The sequence below is a fragment of the Hyla sarda genome, unplaced genomic scaffold (genome assembly GCF_029499605.1).
Source record: "Hyla sarda isolate aHylSar1 unplaced genomic scaffold, aHylSar1.hap1 scaffold_423, whole genome shotgun sequence".
Taxonomy (NCBI): Eukaryota; Metazoa; Chordata; class Amphibia; order Anura; family Hylidae; genus Hyla; species Hyla sarda.
Genome location: NW_026610438.1, coordinates 151,267 through 172,824, shown reverse-complemented (window position 1 = coordinate 172,824; position 21,558 = coordinate 151,267). Strand labels below are relative to the sequence as shown.

The 21,558-nt window shown below is 48.8% G+C and overlaps 1 protein-coding gene across 2 annotated transcripts in view; it reads left to right on the top strand.

Annotated features, from left to right (window-relative positions):
- The window catches only part of AATK (apoptosis associated tyrosine kinase), a 169,330-nt gene that overhangs the window by 78,694 nt on the left and 69,078 nt on the right, over nucleotides 1-21,558 (top strand). For both annotated transcript variants that reach the window (XM_056553872.1, XM_056553871.1), the window contains exons 7-8: nucleotides 1,615-1,699; nucleotides 20,595-20,716. In XM_056553872.1, the coding sequence (XP_056409847.1) occupies nucleotides 1,615-1,699; nucleotides 20,595-20,716 (207 nt within the window). The remainder of the gene's footprint in view (nucleotides 1-1,614; nucleotides 1,700-20,594; nucleotides 20,717-21,558) is intronic.

Here is a 21,558-nt window from a genome sequence, read left to right as displayed (position 1 = left end):
TGTCTGTAGAGATGACTGAGAGCTGGGGCCCATATAGAGTCTGTAGAGATGACTGAGAGCCGGGGCCCATATAGTGTCTGTAGAGATGACTGAGAGCCGGGGCCCATATAGTGTCTGTAGAGATGACTGAGAGCCGGGGCCCATATAGAGTCTGTAGAGATGACTGAGAGCCGGGGCCCATATAGAGTCTGTAGAGATGACTAAGAGCCGGGGCCCATATAGTGTCTGTAGAGATGACTGAGAGCCGGGGCCCATATAGTGTCTGTAGAGATGACTGAGAGCCGGGGCCCATATAGTGTCTGTAGAGATGACTGAGAGCCGGGGCCCATATAGTGTCTGTAGAGATGACTGAGAGCCGGGCCCATATAGTGTCTGTAGAGATGACTGAGAGCCGGGGCCCATATAGTGTCTGTAGAGATGACTGAGAGCCGGGGCCCATATAGTGTCTGTAGAGATGACTGAGAGCCGGGGCCCATATAGAGTCTGTAGAGATGACTGAGAGCCGGGGGCCCATATAGAGTCTGTAGAGATGACTGAGAGCCGGGGCCCATATAGTGTCTGTAGAGATGACTGAGAGCCGGGGCCCATATAGTGTCTGTAGAGATGACTGAGAGCCGGGGCCCATATAGAGTCTGTAGAGATGACTGAGAGCCGGGGCCCATATAGTGTCTGTAGAGATGACTGAGAGCCGGGGCCCATATAGTGTCTGTAGAGATGACTGAGAGCCGGGGCCCATATAGTGTCTGTAGAGATGACTGAGAGCCGGGGCCCATATAGTGTCTGTAGAGATGACTGAGAGCCGGGGCCCATATAGTGTCTGTAGAGATGACTGAGAGCCGGGGCCCATATAGTGTCTGTAGAGATGACTGAGAGCCGGGGCCCATATAGAGTCTGTAGAGATGACTGAGAGCCGGGGCCCATATAGTGTCTGTAGAGATGACTGACAGATCCAACGGCCTCCATATTTGTCACGATGGTCGTCTCCTGACTCGGCGCTCCTGGGAGCCGCAGTGAAAACAAAATCTAGAACATTTTCCCACATTACGGCCACCTCCTCCACAAAACTAGAACAGGTCTAGAATGTTCTCATAAATTAGGTCAGATAGTTTTAATAAGCCGCAGAGCCCCCACCAAGAAACATAAACAATCCAGAACGTTCTCATAGATCAGTGACCCCAATCTAGAACGTTTTAGTAAATAAGGCCCCTCTGGAGCAAGTCTAGAATGTCCTCGCAGATTAGCGTGCCCCCCCAATCTGGAGGTAATAATGGTGGACGGGTTGGGGGGTTCGTCTCGTCCCACACATTAGGGCAGTGTCTCCACTCAGTCGGGGAGATTTATCAAAACCCGTCCAGAGGAACAGTTGCCCATAGCAACCAATCAGATCGCTTCTTTTATTTTTCAGAGGCCTGATCTGATTGGTTGCTATGGGCAACTGGGCAACTTTTCATCTGGACAGGATTTGATAAATCTTTCCCTAGTGCGCTTTTTCTTTGGCTCTCTGGGCATGCTGGGAGTTGTAGTTCTGCAGTCTCCGGGTGGCAGGGGGATCACTGCACAGACTCTAGCCATGTTCTTCTGGTCTCTGTCTGACATCTGTTTCTTCTCTCGCAGCGATCTCGCCCTGAGGAATTGTCTCCTGTCTGTGGACCTGACTGTGAAGATCGGTGACTACGGGCTGTCACATTCTAAATATCGGGTGAGTAGTGACCCACCTCACATAATCAGTGTCACCTATGAACACCAGGGGGCAGAGGCTTCAACACGTTATGCATGGTGGGAAACTTCCCGGCACATCCGGTAAATGTCTCCATAGACTCCGTCACCTCGGCCTCCATTTCACATCTCTTGTAGTCTCCACCAGGTCAGACGTCTCTTGTAGTTTCAACCAGATCAGACGTCTCATGTAGTCTCCACCAGGTCAGACGTCTCTTGTAGTCTCCACCAGGTCAGACGTCTCTTGTAGTCTCCACCAGGTCAGACGTCTCTTGTAGTTTCCACCAGATCAGACGTCTCTTGTAGTCTCCACCAGGTCAGACGTCTCTTGTAGTCTCCTCCAGATCAGACGTCTCTTGTAGTCCCCTCCAGGTCAGACGTCTCTTGTAGTTTCTACCAGATCAGACGTCTCTTGTAGTCTCCACCTGGTCAGACGTCTCTTGTAGTCTCCACCAGGTCAGACGTCTCTTGTAGTCTCCACCAGGTCAGACGTCTCTTGTAGTCTCCACCAGGTCAGACGTCTCTTGTAGTCTCCACCAGGTCAGACGTCTCTTGTAGTCTCCACCAGGTCAGACGTCTCTTGTAGTCTCCACCAGGTCAGACGTCTCTTGTAGTCTCCACCAGGTCAGACGTCTCTTGTAGTCTCCACCAGGTCAGACGTCTCTTGTAGTCTCCACCAGGTCAGACGTCTCTTGTAGTCTCCACCAGGTCAGACGTCTCTTGTAGTCTCCACCAGGTCAGACGTCTCTTGTAGTCTCCACCAGGTCAGACGTCTCTTGTAGTCTCCACCAGGTCAGACGTCTCTTGTAGTCTCCACCAGGTCAGACGTCTCTTGTAGTCTCCACCAGGTCAGACGTCTCTTGTAGTCTCCACCAGGTCAGACGTCTCTTGTAGTCTCCTCCAGATCAGACGTCTCTTGTAGTCTCCTCCAGGTCAGACGTCTCTTGTAGTTTCTACCAGATCAGACGTCTCTTGTAGTCTCCTCCAGATCAGACATCTCTTGTAGTCTCCTCCAGGTCAGATGTCTCTTGTAGTCTCCTCCAGGTCAGACGTCTCTTGTAGTTTCTACCAGATCAGACGTCTCTTGTAGTCTCCTCCAGATCAGACATCTCTTGTAGTCTCCTCCAGGTCAGACGTCTCTTGTAGTCTCCTCCAGGTCAGACGTCTCTTGTAGTTTCTACCAGATCAGACGTCTCTTGTAGTCTCCTCCAGGTCAGACGTCTCTTGTAGTCTCCTCCAGGTCAGACGTCTCTTGTAGTCTCCACCAGGTCAGACGTCTCTTGTAGTCTCCACCAAGTCAGACGTCTCTTGTAGTCTCCACCAGGTCAGACGTCTCTTGTAGTCTCCACCAGGTCAGACGTCTCTTGTAGCCTCCTCCAGGTCAGACGTCTCTTGTAGCCTCCTCCAGGTCAGACGTCTCTTGTAGTCTCCTCCAGGTCAGACGTCTCTTGTAGTCTCCTCCAGGTCAGATGTCTCTTGTAGTTTCTACCAGATCAGACGTTTCTTGTAGTCTCCACCAGGTCGGACGTCTCTTGTAGTCTCCTCCTGGTCGGACGTCTCTTGTAGTCTCTCCTCCAGGTTTCCTGACATCTCGGAGATGTTGTTAGGCAACCACCACCCATTTCCAGTGCCCATGTATTGTTCCTGTGATGCGGTGACTATGGTCCCAGCTTTCTTGTGATCATTGACAAGATCCTCCCATGTAGTTCTGGGCTGACTCCTCACCGTTCTGGAGCCTCCGACCGAAAGAGATGGACAGGTATTTTGTGTTTCTTTCACCAACTGTTGTAAACTTCTCCTTGAGCTGCTCAGCGATGGTCCTCAGCGATGGCGATAGTCTTTGCAATGGTCTTGGTCTAGGTGATAGACAGGTATTTTGTGTTTCTTTCACCATCTGTTGTAAAGGCCATGGTCTTGGCGATGGTCCTGGCAATGGTCCAGGCGAAGGTCCTTCTCTTGTTGATGGTCTTGGTGATGGTCATGGCAATGGTCTTGCAGCCCATTCTAGCCTTGTGGAGGTCACTATCTTGTGCCTGACATCCTTGGACAGCTCTTTAGTCTTGGCCATTGTGGAGAATTTGGAATTTGATTGCTTGCTTCTGATTGCTACCTGTCTTTTATACAGGCAACTCTCCCTTTAAGAAAGTGCTCCTAATCTCAGCTTGTTATCTGTATAAAAGACACCTGGAAGCCAAATCCTGCTAATTAAAAGGGGGTCAAGTAAAATGAAAACCAAATGATAACTCGTGATAAGTACTGAAAAGACTACATGACTTCCTCCAGGGCACACAGCAGCTGATAAATACTTCTCTATAGGTTCAGTCACACTTATAGTATCCTTCTGGCCTCCCCCATGATGTCTTCTCTATAGGTTCAGTCACACTTATAGTGTCCTCCTTGCCTCCTCCATGATGTCTTCTCTATAGGTTCAGTCACACTTATAGTGTCCTCCTGGCCTCCTCCATGATGTCTTCTCTATAGGTTCAGTCACACTTATAATGTTCTCCTGGCCTCCTCCATGATGTCTTCTCTATAGGTTCAGTCACACTTATAGTGTCCTCCTTGCCTCCTCCATGATGTCTTCTCTATAGGTTCAGTCACACTTATAATGTTCTCCTGGCCTCCTCCATGATGTCTTCTCTATAGGTTCAGTCACACTTATAATGTCCTCCTGGCCTCCTCCATGATGTCTTCTCTATAGGTTCAGTCATACTTATAATGTTCTCCTGGTCTCCTCCATGATGTCTTCTCTATAGGTTCAGTCACACTTATAGTGTCCTCCTGGCCTCCTCCATGATGTCTTCTCTATAGGTTCAGTCATACTTATAGTGTCCTCCTGGCCTCCTCCATGATGTCTTCTCTATAGGTTCAGTCACACTTATAGTGTCCTCCTGGCCTCCTCCATGATGTCTTCTCTATAGGTTCAGTCACACTTATAATATTCTCCTGGCCTCCTCCATGATGTCTTCTCTATAGGTTCAGTCACACTTATAATGTTCTCCTGGTCTCCTCCATGATGTCTTCTCTATAGGTTCAGTCACACTTATAGTGTCCTCCTTGCCTCCTCCATGATGTCTTCTCTATAGGTTCAGTCACACTTATAATATTCTCCTGGCCTCCTCCATGATGTCTTCTCTATAGGTTCAGTCACACTTATAATGTTCTCCTGGCCTCCCCCATGAAGTCTTCTCTATAGGTTCAGTCACACTTATAATGTTCTCCTGGCCTCCCCCATGAAGTCTTCTCTATAGGTTCAGTCACACTTATAATGTTCTCCTGGCCTCCCCCATGAAGTCTTCTCTATAGGTTCAGTCACACTTATAATGTTCTCCTGGCCTCCTCCATGATGTCTTCTCTATAGGTTCAGTCACACTTATAATGTTCTCCTGGTCTTCTCCATGATGTCTTCTCTATAGGTTCAGTCACACTTATAATGTTCTCCTGGCCTCCTCCATGATGTCTTCTCTATAAGTTCAGTCACACTTATAATGTTCTCCTGGTCTTCTCCATGATGTCTTCTCTATAGGTTCAGTCACACTTATAATGTTCTCCTGGTCTCCTCCATGATGTCTTCTCTATAGGTTCAGTCACACTTATAATGTTCTCCTGGCCTCCTCCATGATGTCATCTCTATAGGTTCAGTCACACTTATAATGTTCTCCTGGCCTCCTCCATGACGTTGTGATGTCAGCTGGGTGCAATGCATGGTAGCTGTTATAAGCCTAGGAGCAGATGTTATTAACCCCTTCTTGTCGTGACGCCAGGGCGTCGTTTAGTCTTAACCACTCGAAGGTAATACTGCTGGTCCTGGGCTAGGCACGGGGGCAATGAAGACACTGTCGTCAAGTTACAGACAACTGTAGCTTTACTGAGGGTAGACAGGTGATAGTCTTTGCAGTACAGCCAATATCCCAAGTAGGTTCAGTCACACTTATAATGTTCTCCTGGCCTCCTCCATGATGTCTTCTCTATAGGTTCAGTCACACTTATAATGTTCTCCTGGCCTCCTCCATGATGTCTTCTCTATAGGTTCAGTCACACTTATAGTGTCCTCCTGGCCTCCTCCATGATGTCTTCTCTATAGGTTCAGTCACACTTATAATGTCCTCCTGGCCTCCTCCATGATGTCTTCTCTATAGGTTCAGTCACACTTATAATGTTCTCCTGGCCTCCTCCATGATGTCTTCTCTATAGGTTCAGTCACACTTATAATGTTCTCCTGGCCTCCTCCATGATGTCTTCTCTATAGGTTCAGTCACACTTATAATGTTCTCCTGGCCTCCTCCATGATGTCTTCTCTATAGGTTCAGTCACACTTATAATGTTCTCCTGGCCTCCTCCATGATGTCTTCTCTATAGGTTCAGTCACACTTATAATGTTCTCCTGGCCTCCTCCATGATGTCTTCTCTATAGGTTCAGTCACACTTATAATGTTCTCCTGGCCTCCTCCATGATGTCTTCTCTATAGGTCCAGTCACACTTACAATATTCTCCTGGTCTCCTCCATGATGTCTTCTCTATAGGTTCAGTCACACTTATAGTGTTCTCCTGGCCTCCTCCATGATGTCTTCTCTATAGGTTCAGTCACACGTATAATGTTCTCCTGGCTTCCTCCATGATGTCTTCTCTATAGGTTCAGTCACACTTATAATGTTCTCCTGGCTTCCTCCATGATGTCTTCTCTATAGGTTCAGTCACACTTATAATGTTCTCCTGGCCTCCTCCATGATGTCTTCTCGATAGGTTCAGCCACACTTATAGTGTCCTCCTGGCCTCCTCCATGATGTCTTCTCTATAGGTTCAGTCACACTTATAGTGTCCTCCTGGCCTCCTCCATGATGTCTTCTCTATAGGTTCAGTCACACTTATAGTGTCCTCCTGGCCTCCTCCATGATGTCTTCTCTATAGGTTCAGTCACACTTATAATGTTCTCCTGGCCTCCTCCATTATGTCTTCTCTATAGGTTCAGTCACACTTATAGTGTTCTCCTGGCCTCCTCCATGACTTTGTGGTGTCAGTGGGTTGCAATGCAGGGTAGCTGTTATAACCCTAGGGGCAGATGTTATTAACCCCTTCTTGTAGTGACGCCAGGGCGTCATTTAGTCTTAACCACCCGAAGGTAATACCGCTGGTCCTCAGCTAGGCACGGGGGCAATGAAGACACTGGTGCCAAGTTACAGACTACTGTAGCTTTACTGAGGGTAGACAGGTGATAGTCTTTGCAGTACAGCCAATATCCCAAGGAGGTTACACAGAGACCTCGCAGGCTTGCTGGGACTTGCAGTATGTCGGGACACTTTAGTGCAGGCCACGGTGACTATATAGAAGACTTGACTGACTTGGCAATTGACAAGACGATGACTTTATCTTACTTGAGCTGACTCGTGGCTGCAGACTTTAGGCTTGAGGCCTCCAATGCTCCGGACACTGAGACGACAGCACTGGACCTCAGCAGGAATAGCAATGAGCTAAGAGAGAGATTGCAGCCCCTCCCCTGGTTTTATAGGGGGCTGTGCAAGGAGCCCATAGGTCACCTGGGAGGTCACCTGGTCACTAGTGTCTCCTGGGTAATATTCACATGGTAACAGCTATTAAAGAAACAGTACATTTTATTATAAAATTTATGTACATAGAGGATAACACATAAAGGGGGCCCTGGGGACATGGAGAGACTCTACCTGACAGGGCAGGAGAAGTACTGGGTCACCACAAACTCCACCTCTTAAATGGAGTCATCCTTGATGCCCAGTCCTGGAGGGCAGAGAACCGGAATGACCACAGGGACCACAAACAGTTCCTGGGGCATTTCAAACAATGTTCATATTCCAGGTTTGCAATTAGTGAGTGGATGAAGACAAAGTGTCCATGTAGTATAAAATGTCCATATACACTCTGAATTTTGTGAAGGCTTGTTAACCTTATAACTGTTTGGGAATATGACTCTAAGACATTATACATAACAATGGACACAACTTGAACGCATTGGACTGCCAGAGGCTTTTTACCTAATGTCTTGGATACTGGGGTCCCTTGGTTGGACACACTGCTCCCCAGAACTCTATATACATCACTAGACAACATTAGACATTAGTGTTACCTTTTTACTGTATGTGTGCTGTTAGTTAACAGGAATACCTTCTGGCCAGTAAAGTATCCTGGGCACAAGAAAATATTAGACATTAGACATTATAGACATTTGTGGACTGGTATTACTGTAAATGCTACAGCCCTAATGTAGATATAGACATATGGTATTTGGTTGTATACCTTATTCTATTGCTGGATCCTGCTGGAGTGTCCTGGACATTTACACTGTTTTACTTTTTTGTCCTGATTGCCCAATGATGTCCGGGACTGGTTTTGACTCCTGTTGTTATTTGCCCTTGTTTATTTTTTATTTTTTCTGTATTTGAAAACCTTAATAAAAATCTACAGTTTAAAAAAAAGATTTAGACATATGTACATTATGTAGTATTAGTTAACTATGTGTGACAATTAACTTCATGTGGTACTTTAAACTTTATACTACGCAGCACCACTTCTGTCAGGATTCGGCAAGCTGGATGTGGATCCTCTGTGTCAGAGAGGGATTGGCGTGGACCGTGCCGGCGGACCGGTTCTAAGTTGCTACTGGTTTTCACCAGAGCCCGCCGCAAAGCAGGATGGTCTTGCAGCGGCGGTAGTGACCAGGTCGTATCCACCGGCAACGGCTCAACCTCTCTGACTGCTGAGATAAGCGCGGTACAAGGGATTAGACAAGAGCAAGGTCGGACGTAGCAGAAGGTCAGGGCAGGCAGCAAGGATCGTAGTCAGGGGCAACGGCAAGAGGTCTGGAACACTGGCTAGGAACACACAAGGAAACGCTTTCACTGGCACAATGGCAACAAGATCCAGCAAGGAAGGGAAGGGGAAGTGAGGTTATATAGGGAAGTGCACAGGTGAACACACTAATTAGAACCAGGCACCAATCAGTGGCGCACCGGCCCTTTAAATCGCAGAGAGCCGGCGCGCGCGCGCCGGGACAGAACAGACGGGGAATGAGTCTGGTAATTGGGCCGGGATGCGAATGGCGAGCGGGCGCGTCCCGCATCGCGGATCGCATCCCGGCTAGAGACATTATTGCAGCGCTCCCGGTCAGCTGGTCTGACTGGGGCGCTGCGAACAGGAATACGCTGCAAGCGCTCCGGGGAGGAGTGGAGACCCGGAGCGCTCGGCGTAACAGTACCCCCCCCCCCCCTTGGGTCTCCCCCTCTTTTTGGAACCTGAAAATTTGTGAATGAGGTCCTTGTCGAAAATGTTATCCTCGTTCCCGTGACCTCTCCTCAGGGCTGCAATTCTCCCAATCTACAAGAATTTTTTTTTTACCTCTGACCGTCTTAGATGCGAGAATTTCTTTAACCGAGAAGACATCTAAGGACCCGGAGACAGGAGCTGGAGCGACAACCTTGGGAGAGAAGCGGTTAAGGACAAGCGGTTTAAGGAGAGAAACATGAAAAGTGTTAGGAATACGGAGAGAAGGGGGAAGAAGGAGTTTGTAGGAGACAGGGTTGATTTGGCATTTGATTTTAAAGGGTCCAAGATAACGTGGTCCCAGTTTATACCTGGGGACACGGAAGCGGATATACTTGGCGGAGAGCCACACTTTGTCTCCAGGCGGCAAAGACAGGAGGAGTTCTTCTTTTTTTGTCGGCATGCTTCTTCATCCGGGATGAGGCCTGTAAGAGGGATTTTTGAGTCTCTTTCCAGATGGTGGAGAAGTCTCGAGTAACCTCATCAACAGCGGGCAAACCAGAAGGCGTGGGAGTGGGGAAGGGGGGAAGAGGGTGACGGCCTTACACCACAAAGAACGGGGATTTAGCAGAGGATTCAGAGATTTTGAAATTGTACGAGAATTCAGCCCAGGGTAGAAGATCGGCCCAATCATCCTGGCGGGAGGAAACAAAATGTCGCAAATAGTCACCAAGAACCTGGTTAACTCTCTCTACTTGCCCATTGGATTGGGGATGATAGGAAGACGAGAAATTTAATTTGATTTTAAGATGATTACAGAGAGCCCTCCAGAATTTCGACACAAATTGAACGCCTCTATCCGAGACGATATGCGTGGGAAGCCCGTGAAGGCGAAAAATGTGCAAAAAATTTGTTTTGCCAACTGTGGCACAGAAGGAAGACCTGGAAGTGGAATAAAATGTGCCATCTTGGAGAAACGATCAACGACCACCCAAATGACTGTGTTGCCATGGGATAAAGGCAGGTCCGTTATAAAGTCCATGGCAATCTGGGACCATGGTAGCTCAGGAACAGGCAAAGGATGAAGGAGACCGGCAGGCTTCTGGCGAGGAGTCTTGTCCCGGGCACAGACTGTACAAGCCCGAACAAAATCAGCAACATCTGCCTCCAGGGTAGGCCACCAATAAAATCGAGAGATGAGTTGGATGGATTTTTTGACGCCAGCATGGCCGGCGAGATGCGAGGAGTGTCCCCACCTGAGAATCTTGAGGCGCTGGCGTGGAGGGACGAAAGTCTTTCCAGGAGGTGTTTGTCTGATGGAAGCTGGGGAAGAGGAGATCAGACAGTCAGGAGGAACAATGTGTTGCAGGGAGGCTTCCATTTCAGAGGCATCAGAGGAGAGAGAGAGGGCGTCAGCCCTGATGTTCTTGTCAGCAGGGCGAAAATGAATCTCAAAATTAAAACGGGCAATAAACAACGACCACCTAGCCTGGCGTGGGTTCAGCCGTTGGGCAGACTGAAAATAAGAGAGATTCTTGTGATCTGTGTATATGATAATTGGGTATTTGGAGCCCTCCAGCAGGTGCCTCCACTCCTCAAGAGCCAGTTTTATGGCCAGTAGTTCTCGATCACCAATGGAGTAATTTTTCTCCGCCGGAGAGAAGGTCCTAGAAAAGAAACCACAAGTAACGTTATGTCCAGAAGAGTTTTTTTGTAGGAGTACAGCTCCGACTCCCACTGAGGAGGCGTCTACCTCCAGAGAGAAGGGTTTAGATGGATCAGGTCTGGAGAGTACGGGAGCAGAAGAAAAGGCAGTTTTGAGACGGTTAAATGCCTCGTCCGCTTGGGGAGGCCAGGACTTAGGGTTGGCGTTCTTCTTGGTTAGAGCCACAATTGGGGCCACAATGGTGGAAAAATGTGGAATGAATTGTCGATAGTAATTGGCAAACCCCAAAAAGCGTTGGATAGCTCGGAGTCCGGAGGGGCGTGGCCAATCCAACACAGCTGACAGTTTGTCTGGGTCCATTTGAAGTCCCTGGCCAGAGACTAAATATCCTAGGAAGGGAAGAGATTGGCATTCAAAGAGACATTTCTCCATCTTGGCATATAACTGATTGTCCCGGAGTCTCTGAAGAACCAGGCGGACATGACGGCGGTGTTCTTCGAGGTTAGAAGAGAAAATCAAAATGTCGTCCAAGTAAACCACCACGCAGGTATATAACAGATCACGAAAAATGTAATTTACAAAGTCCTGGAAGACACCAGGGGCGTTGCAGAGCCCAAAGGGCATAACCAGATATTCAAAGTGTCCGTCTCTGGTATTAAATGCGGTCTTCCACTCATCCCCTTCCCTGATGCGGATGAGATTATATGCACCTCTTAAATCCAATTTGGTGAAGATGTTAGCGCCACGTAGGCGATCAAATAGTTCCGAGATAAGAGGCAGGGGATAGCGGTTTTTTATAGTGATCTTATTAAGACCGCGGTAATCGATGCATGGCCGTAAGGAACCGTCTTTTTTGGAGATGAAGAAGAACCCCGCTCCGGCAGGGGAGGAAGACTTGCGGATGAATCCCCTTTTTAGATTTTCTTGGATGTAATCCGACATGGCTTGTGTTTCCGGAGCTGACAGAGGATAGATTCTGCCCCGGGGTGGAGTAGTACCAGGAAGGAAATCAATAGGGCAGTCATAAGGCCTGTGAGGAGGCAAAGTCTCTGCTTGTTTTTTGCAAAAAACATCGGCATAGTCCAAGTAGGCCTTGGGGAGACCTGGTACAGGAGGAGCCATAGAGGTTTGACTGGCAGGACTGGGGGCAGGCGTGAGACATTTTTTGTGGCAAGAAGCACCCCAGTTCTTGATTTCCCTGGTGGTCCAGTCAAGGGTAGGGGAATGGCGTTGGAGCCAAGGCAGTTCGAGAAGAATTTCAGAAGTGCAGTTAGAGAACAGGGGTTCTGTGCAGTAACGCACAGTACAGTCCAATCTTTCACCATTAACTGAAGCGATGTAGAGAGGTCTGGCGAGACTGGTCACTGGGATGTTGAACCTGTTAACGAAAGAGGCCAAAATAAAATTTCCTGTAGATCCAGAATCCAAGAAGGCCACAGCTGAGAAGGAGGAGTTAGAAGAAGAAATCTGCACAGGCACAGTAAGACGTGGAGAAGCAGAGTTCACACCTAGAGCTGTCTCACCTTTGTGTGCGGAGTGTGTCCTTCCTGACGCGGAGGACGGATATGACAATCCTTCAGGAAGTGTTCGGTACTGGCACAGTACAGGCATAGGTTCTCATTGCGGCGGCGTGTCCTCTCTTGTAGGGTCAGGCGAGACCGGTCTACTTGCATAGCCTCCACGGCAGAAGGCACAGAAACAGATTGCAGCGGACCAGAGAAGAGAGGAGCCGGAGAGAGAAACCGCCTAGTGCGAACAAAGTCCATATCCTGGCGAAGCTCCTGACGTTTTTCGGAAAAACGCATGTCAATGCGGGTGGCCAAATGAATAAGTTCATGCAGGTTGGCAGGGATTTCTCGTGCGGCCAGCACATCTTTGATGTTACTGGATAGGCCTTTTTTGAAGGTCGCGCAGAGGGCCTCGTTATTCCAAGATAATTCGGAGGCGAGAGTACGAAATTGGATGGCGTACTCGCCTACTGAAGAATTACCCTGGACCAGATTCAGCAGGGCAGTCTTGGCAGAAGAAGCTCGGGCAGGTTCCTCGAAGACACTTCGAATCTCAGCGAAAAAGGACTGTACGGAGGCAGTGACAGGATCATTGCGGTCCCAGATCGGTGTGGCCCATGACAAGGCCTTCCCAGACAGACTAACCACGAAAGCCACCTTAGACCGTTCAGTTGGAAATTGGTCCGACATCATCTCCAAATGCAGGGAACATTGCGAGAGAAAACCACGGCAAAGTCTAGAGTCCCCATCGAACTTGTCCGGCAAAGATAAACGGAGGCTGGATGTGGCCACTTGCTGTGGAGGAGGTGCAGGAGCTGGCGGAGGGGAAGGTTGCTGAAGCTGTGGTAGAAGCTGCTGTAGCATAACAGTCAGTTGAGACAGCTGATGGCCTTGTTGCGCTATCTGTTGCGCCTGCGGGGCGACCACCGTGGTAAGGTCAGCGACAACTGGCAGTGGGACTTCAGCGGGATCCATGGCCGGATCTACTGTCAGGATTCGGCAAGCTGGAGGTGGATCCTCTGTGTCAGAGAGGGATTGGCGTGGACCGTGCCGGCGGACCGGTTCTAAGTTGCTACTGGTATTCACCAGAGCTCGCCGCAAAGCATGATGGTCTTGCAGCGGCGGTAGCAACCAGGTCGTATCCATCACAACGGCTCAACCTCTCTGACTGCTGAGATAGGCGCGGTACAAAGGATTAGGCAAGGCCGGGATGCGAATTGCGAGCGGGCGCGTCCCACATCGCGGATCGCATCCCGGCTAGAGACATTATCGCAGCGCTCCCGGTCAGCGGGTCTGACCGGGCGCTGCGAACAGGAATACGCTGCGAGCGCTCCGGGGAGGAGTGGAGACCCGGAGCGCTCGGCGTAACAACTTCTTGAGAATCAGGAACGCCTAGTTCTTCAGGAGCTCTTGATACAACTTGAGTTGGCACAGGCTCTCTTTCGTCGAATTCTAGAGTAGGTAGCTGTTCTGGATTGGCAGGACTTGGACTTGTTGGCAGAGACATTGGTGAGAGAGGTGGTCTGGAGATTAGAGTGTAGACCGGCGCCAACGGTGACAGGACGGGGGCTGGTGTGGTGAATAATATTGGTTGCACCAGTCCCAGGGTTGGCGCAATACAAAAAATTGCAGGTTGGCTGGGAGAGAACATCAGAACATCCATGGATGGATGGATCCCCTTTCCTGGTACGAACTCGAGTGTAGGTCTGACTGCTGGTGGAGAAGGTACGGGGAACACAGGTAGGTCTTCTTGGTGATATAACTAAATTCTGTTACGATGGACAACTTGTGGCTCGTACTCGAGTTTTTGTACCTCGTACACGTCAGAGTCTGGATAGGGTACGGCTGTCACTGTGTATACTTCTGTCTCCCAGATAGAGTCCAGTTTATGAGTTCTCGGGAACTTCTGCAGCCAGACTTTGTCACCTAGCTGGAGGGGTTTGGCAGAGGCATGACAATTATAATCTTGCTGCTGTCTTCATTGAGCCTCGCCCATCCTTTTGCCTACAATCTCTTTTGCTTCTTGGATCCTTCTTTGATGATCAGAAACTCACTCCATAGTGGCTTGTTGGGAGTTATTGAATGGGGCCTGAAGCCCAAGGGTGGTAAGATGTAGTCCAAAGTTTCTTACAGGCATGGAACTGACACAGCTCCTGGAAGAGTTGGGCCTCGAAGGCCGTTCCACGGTCCGTTAGGACAGACTCTGGACACCCAAGGGTTTGCACCCAATTGGAGTAGAACATCTGGGCTGCTGTCTTTGCTGTGAGGTCTTTAACGGTACAACGGCAACCCATTTAGAGCAGTGATCCACCATGGTGAGAGCATAAGTGTACCTGGACCGGGTAGGAGACAACTTGACATGGTCTAGCATGACCAACTGGTTAGGTCTTTCACTCTGGATGGAATGGAGGAGTGCTCTGGCATCCTTGCGCTCATTCTTGGTGACGTTGCAGACTGCACACTTACTGCACCATTTCTCAAGGTCGCTCCGCATTCCATTCAGTAAAATCTTCTCCTGACAGCAGCCTCAGTCTTGTGGACTCCAAAGTATCCCGACTGATCATGGTAGGCATTGAGGATCATCGCCGCGTCTCTTGGGGGAACAAGAATCTGAAACACCCATTCTTCTGGCTATAGGCCATACTGCTCCTGCCTCCGCAGCAATCTATGGATATCTGATGAAGAGCCTTTGTTCGGATCGAAACGTCATATATGTTAGATTGCCATATTTGCGGAATAAACTACAAATTCTGAATTACGAGTGCCGAATTTATTTCTATATTTGGATGAAGGATTGGGATCCTATTAGAGCACCATTAAAGGGTACCTTTCATCAAAAAAACTTTTGATACATTATAGATTAATGTATGCAGAATAACTTTCCAATAGCATGTTATAAAAAAATATGCTTCTTTCTATTTAATTTTCCACTTTGAAAAAATGACCACTAGCGGTCTCCCTTCCAGTCCTTTTTTATAGATTTCAGACTCATGCAGGAGTCCTAAATCTCAGACTGTAGCCGGGACACAGACAAACTCAGCACTGCTCCCTGTCAGGGAGTTTGTCTGTGTAGCAGCTGCAGTCTGAGATTTAGGACTCCTGCATGAGTCTGAAATCTATAAAAAAAAGGACTGGTAGGGAGACCCCTAGTGGTCATTTTTTCAAAGTGGAAGATTAAATAGAAAGAAGCATATTTTTTTATAACATGCTATTGGAAAGTTATTCTGCATACATTAATCTATAATGTATCAAAAGTTTTTTTTGATGAGAGTACCCTTTAATCTACAAAGAGAGTGCCATATCTTATTCGCATTGTTCAACTTCCTGTAGTCAACACAAATGCAGATAGTTCAGTCTTTTTTTCTTGATCAGAACAAGGGGCGCCGCCCAGGGACTCAGACTTTCTTGGATGATGTCCGTGTCCTTCATGTCGGCCAGCATCTTGTTGACAGTCTGATACATGCCTGGCGCGACCGGTCGGTGTCTTTCTTTAATAGGTGGGCTGTCGCCTGTGAGGATTCTGTGTTGGATCATAGACGTATGTACAAAGTTTGTAGGGTGTTTACTAAAAGCCTAATGGTACCTTCTAGCAATGTTGACGACTCCCTTGATTTGTTCCCTCAGGGTAGTATCATCTCCTACTTGGAGTTGCACCCACCAGGGCTCAGGAGTATTTGCATCGGATCCTTCAGCCACATGGGCCGCACGCTGTCGGGCCACCTTGCGTTCTGTTAGGATGCCCCTTGACTCTAGGAGATACAGCTGGGCAACTGGGGTGTATTTAGGTAACACAGTAGCAGCATCAGACAGATTGACTAACCGGACTGGGACTCTTCTGTTGGTAACTGTGACAAGACTTCTTGCAGCTCGGACAAGGGGATGATCTTCCAGTTGCATAGGTTCCAACAGGACTTGATAGTCCTTGTTCCTTTCTCCAGGACATGCACGGCTCCAGATGATGGTCTCTGTGTTGGGTTGTAAGGTCACCGACCTGATGTCTTGTACTCGTACTCTGCAGATTTCCCCTCACTTGTTGGCAAACTTCTGCTCCACCTGTAGAACTTTCAAGTGGGGCTGCTGGCCTGCTGGCCTGAAGGGGACATATGGGGAAGAGAGGGATGCATGGCATCTAATTAAGCAAAAACATTTTTCATAATGTTCATCCCCAATATAAACTCAGCAGAACCCTTATCTGACAGATCAGTTACAATTACTCCCTGCCCAGTAAGTACATGCTCTCCCGACTGAATGGTACCCAGTATCCATGTCTGGGTATTGGTTGCCCATTACCCGTCACTACCCTAAACTCAACATCATCAGGTTCACACAATAAACTAGCATCCCAGTGCTTATAAAAAAAACATTTTTAGGCATAGTAGACACTTGTGACCCTGTATCTATCAGCACCATCAACTACTGTACACCTTCTACAACAATTTTTACATAGGGGCAGGAGGCGACATAAAGTGAGAGTCCTGACTTAGGTCATTCGGGTTTGGACCTGGTGACTGTTTTCCTGAGAGCCGGTCTGCGACCTCAAGGGAAATCCGTTTAAATCCCAACACTGCATCTTCCAATGTCCTTACTTATTGCAGTATGTACAAAAGGGCCTTTGAGTCCCCAAGGGCCTATTGGGTAGAAGGTTGCGAGGGTTGGAGGTAGCAGGAACAGAGACAGGTTTTCTATTTGGGGCTGTTCACGATCAGGTGGAGCGGTCCGGGTGGCAAGCTCCTTCACCGCCTTAATCAACTGTTCAGTGTCCTGCTTAACACTTTGCAGGTCAGAGGCTGTGGTGACTGTCAAAGCAGATGACACTGGGGCGGGGGACAGTGATGGTGGTGGTATGGGCCTAACTACTGCCCCTAGTGGCTCTTGGACAGGGGTAAAAACTTCCTCTAACTCAGTCCCGGACTCAATCACTTGAATAGACAGTCTCTTAAAAGCGGGGAACTACATATTGGGGTTTTGGACCGCTAACATTCTCAGCTGGGCTTTGCCCCACTTATTATGAGCCCCATCGATAAATCTGTCCATTAACACCTTATTGTCCTGCTCGGGAGTAATACCATCTAGTTTTTGGACAGTCTCTAGGGCATTCTGTAGGGCTACAGCATATGGTCTCAAGGTGTCACCTGGCCTCTGTAGCCTTTCATACAGCCGGAAACGTACCTCTGATGGAGAATTTGACTCAAATACCTCGTACAGTGCTTCAAAGATCTGCTCTACAGTCGCCTTCTCGGAGGCGGGCCAGGTGCGGACTTCCTCTAGTGCTGACCCCTGTAGTTGTCCTGTGAGCAATTGTACCTGTTGATTAGGAGGGAAGGAGTAAAAAAAAATCTGGATCCTTTCCTTGAAATCCCTCAGGGTGAAGGGGTCTCCATTGTAGGTAGGGAGGACTGGGTTCTCCATGAATACTGGTGCTGATGCTGGAACACCAAGGTTGTTGATGTGAACTGCAGGCAGGACTGGCAGCATTCTGTCTGCTGGGGCAGCAGATGATACAGCTGCTGGAGATGAAGGGGCACTGTCGCCTGGTTGATCCGGAGAGCTGGGTGATGACATCCTGTAGATTTTTTTAGTGCGCTGTCACTTTAAGAAGAATTTAATGCGCTGTCACTTTAAGGTGAATTGCACGCACTGTCACTTTAAGATGAATTGAGTGCGCTGCGCCCAGGGAACTGGCCGGTAAAGTCTTCCATTGTGCAACACACGGTGGATCTTTGGTTCCTCCTCGCATCACTGAAGAGGTGTCACCCCTGGGGACTGACGGGGTGGAGCTGCGACCGCTCACGCTCGCGTGGGAAACACCGTACCAATTTAACCCTTTCAGGGACTGACTCTTTACACTCCTCAGTAGCAAACAACTGTCTTTCCTTCACCTCCCTCTCTATTTCACAAGCGCCACTAGTAAAAGACTCAATGACAACAGTCCCATACACTTTCTGGCTCAAACGTCACATTGGCATGCGATTTTTGCAAACAGTATTTGACACCGTTCAGACTAGGGGGGAGGACTTGTGGCATATGGCGCACACCCGTATCCTGTTCGTGACGCCAAAAGTTGTGGTCTCAGCGGGGTGCAATGCAGGGTAACTGTTATAACCCTAGGGGCAGATGTTATTAACCCCTTCTTGTCGTGATGCCAGGGCGTCGTTTATCCTTAACCACCTGAAGGTATACTGCTAGTCCTGGGCTAGGCACGGGGGCAATGAAGACACTGGCGCCAAGTCACGGATAACTGTAGCTTTACTGAGGGTAGACAGGTGATATAGTCTTTGCAGTACAGGAGGTGACCAGTGACACAGTGACCTCTCAGGCTTGCTGGGACTTGCAGTATCGTGAGACACTTTAGTGCAGGCCACGGTGACTATATAGAAGACTTGACTGACTTGGCAATTGACAAGACGATGACTTTATCTTACTTGAGCTGACTCGTGGCTGCAAACTTTAGGCTTGAGGCCTCCAATGCTCCGGACACTGAGACGACTGCACTGGACCTCAGCAGGAATAGCAATGAGCTAAGAGAGAGATTGCAACCCCTCCCCTGGTTTTATAGGGGGCTGTACAAGGAGCCCATAGGTCACTTGGGAGGTCACCTGGTCACTAGTGTCTCCTGGGTAACAATCACATGGTAACAGCTATTAAAGAAACAGTACATTTTATTATACAATTTATGTACATAGGGGATAACACATAAAGGGGGCCCTGGGGACATGGAGAGACTCTGCCTGACAGGGCAGGAGAAGTACGGGGACACACCATCACATACTGGGCCACCACAACGTCTTCTCTATAGGTTCAGTCACACTTATAGTGTCCTCCTGGCCTCCTCCATGATGTCTTCTCTATAGGTTCAGTCACACTTATAGTGTCCTCCTGGCCTCCTCCATGATGTCTTCTCTATAGGTTCAGTCACACTTATAGTGTCCTCCTGGCTTCCTCCATGATGTCTTCTCTATAGGTTCAGTCACACTTATAATGTCCTCCTGGCTTCCTCCATGATGTCTTCTCTATAGGTTCAGTCACACTTATAATGTTCTCCTGGCCTCCTCCATGATGTCTTCTCTATAGGTTCAGTCACACTTATAATGTCCTCCTGGCTTCCTCCATGATGTCTTCTCTATAGGTTCAGTCACACTTATAATGTTCTCCTGGCCTCCTCCATGATGTCTTCTCTATAGGTTCAGTCACACTTATAGTGTCCTCCTGGCCTCCTCCATGATGTCTTCTCTATAGGTTCAGTCACACTTATAATGTCCTCCTGGCCTCCTCCATGATGTCTTCTCTATAGGTTCAGTCACACATATAATATTCTCCTGGCCTCCTCCATGATGTCTTCTCTATAGGTTCAGTCACACTTATAATATTCTCCTGGCCTCCTCCATGATGTCTTCTCTATAGGTTCAGTCACACTTATAATGTTCTCCTGGTCTCCTCCATGATGTCTTCTCTATAGGTTCAGTCACACTTATAATGTTCTCCTGGCCTCCTCCATGATGTCTTCTCTATAGGTTCAGTCACACTTATAATGTTCTCCTGGCCTCCTCCTTGATGTCTTCTCTTTAGGTTCAGTCACACTTATAATGTTCTCCTGGCCTCCTCCATGATGTCTTCTCTATAGGTTCAGTCACACTTATAATGTTCTCCTGGCCTCCTCCTTGATGTCTTCTCTTTAGGTTCAGTCACACTTATAATGTTCTCCTGGCCTCCTCCATGATGTCTTCTCTATAGGTTCAGTCACACTTATAATGTTCTCCTGGTCTCCTCCATGATGTCTTCTCTATAGGTTCAGTCACACTTATAATGTTCTCCTGGCCTCCTCCGTGATGTCTTCTCTATAGGTTCAGTCATACTTATAGTGTCCTCCTTGCCTCCTCCATGATGTCTTCTCTATAGGTTCAGTCACACTTATAATGTTCTCCTGGTCTCCTCCATGATGTCTTCTCTATAGGTTCAGTCACACTTATAATGTTCTCCTGGCCTCCTCCGTGATGTCTTCTCTATAGGTTCAGTCATACTTATAGTGTCCTCCTGGCCTCCTCCATGATGTCTTCTCTATAGGTTCAGTCACACTTATAATGTTCTCCTGGTCTCCTCCGTGATGTCTTCTCTAAAGGTTCAGTCACACTTATATTGGTTTTCCAGGGCATGCTGGGAAATAAGTTTCTTTTCTTTCCCTCCTGTTTCTACGTTACACACACTCTGTAACCAAACACTTTGGCGCGGTTCCAGCCGTCCCCCGGCTTGTGCCAAAGGAAGCACCAGACTGCCCAGATTAAGGAAGGGGAGGGCTGTAGTGACTCTCGGAGCACATCTCTGCCCGGAGGGGGAGGAGGGGACGTCACCTCTCCCCGTCAGGGTGAATCAGACGTCGGCTGATCCTCGGGGAGGAGGGGGGAGTAGTAGGAAGAAGAAGCAGCAGCAGGAGGCTGAGAAGTGATTGTAAGCGTCTGGCTGTGTTTGTGTCTTCCAGGATGACTACCTTGTGACGTCGGACCAGCTGTGGGTTCCGCTGCGCTGGATCGCACCGGAGCTCATTGATGAAGTCCATGGGAACCTGCTGGTGGTGGATCAGACCAAAGCCAGTAACATCTGGTAGGAAGCGATGAGTGTCTGGTGTTGGTCACTATCTTGGGTGGATCCGGCTCCTCCAGTGTCTCGTCCTCTCTGTTTACTCCTTCTTCTTCTTCTTCTTCTTCTGTCCATCGCTGCTTATGTATAAACACGTATCGTTTGGTGCCTGGGTGTGGCCCTGACTTACCGCACTTTATGGCCCATAACAATATGTGGTTTTCGCTGCAATGTTTGAGATACACGGCTGTATAGTGATACCTCACGTAGACTAATAGAGAACTATGGGGCTGTAGGGACAGAGGCCATGGTAGGGATGGGGGTTCACTCCATCCTCATGGTCAGGATGGGGGTTCACTCCATCCTCATGGTCAGGACGGGGGTTCACTCCATCCTCATGGTCAGGACGGGGGTTCACTCCATCCACATGGTCAGGACGGGGGTTCACTCCATCCACATGGTCAGGACGGGGGTTCACTCCATCCTGATGGTCAGGACGGGGGTTCACTCCATCCTCATGGTCAGGACGGGGGTTCACTCCATCCTCATGGTCAGGACAGGGGGGTTCACTCAATCCTCATGGTTCACTCCATCCTCATGGTCAGGACGGGGGGTTGACTCCATCCTCATGGTAAGGACGGGGGGTTCACTCCATCCTCATGGTTCACTCCATCCTCATGGTTCGGACGGGGGGGTTCACTCCATCCTCATGGTTCACTCCATCCTCATGGTCAGGACGGGGGGGTTCACTCCATCCTCATGGTCAGGATGGGGGGTTCACTCCATCCTCATGGTCAGGATGGGGGGTTCACTCCATCCTCATGGTCAGGACGGGGGGGGGGTGTTCACTCCATCCTTATGGTCAG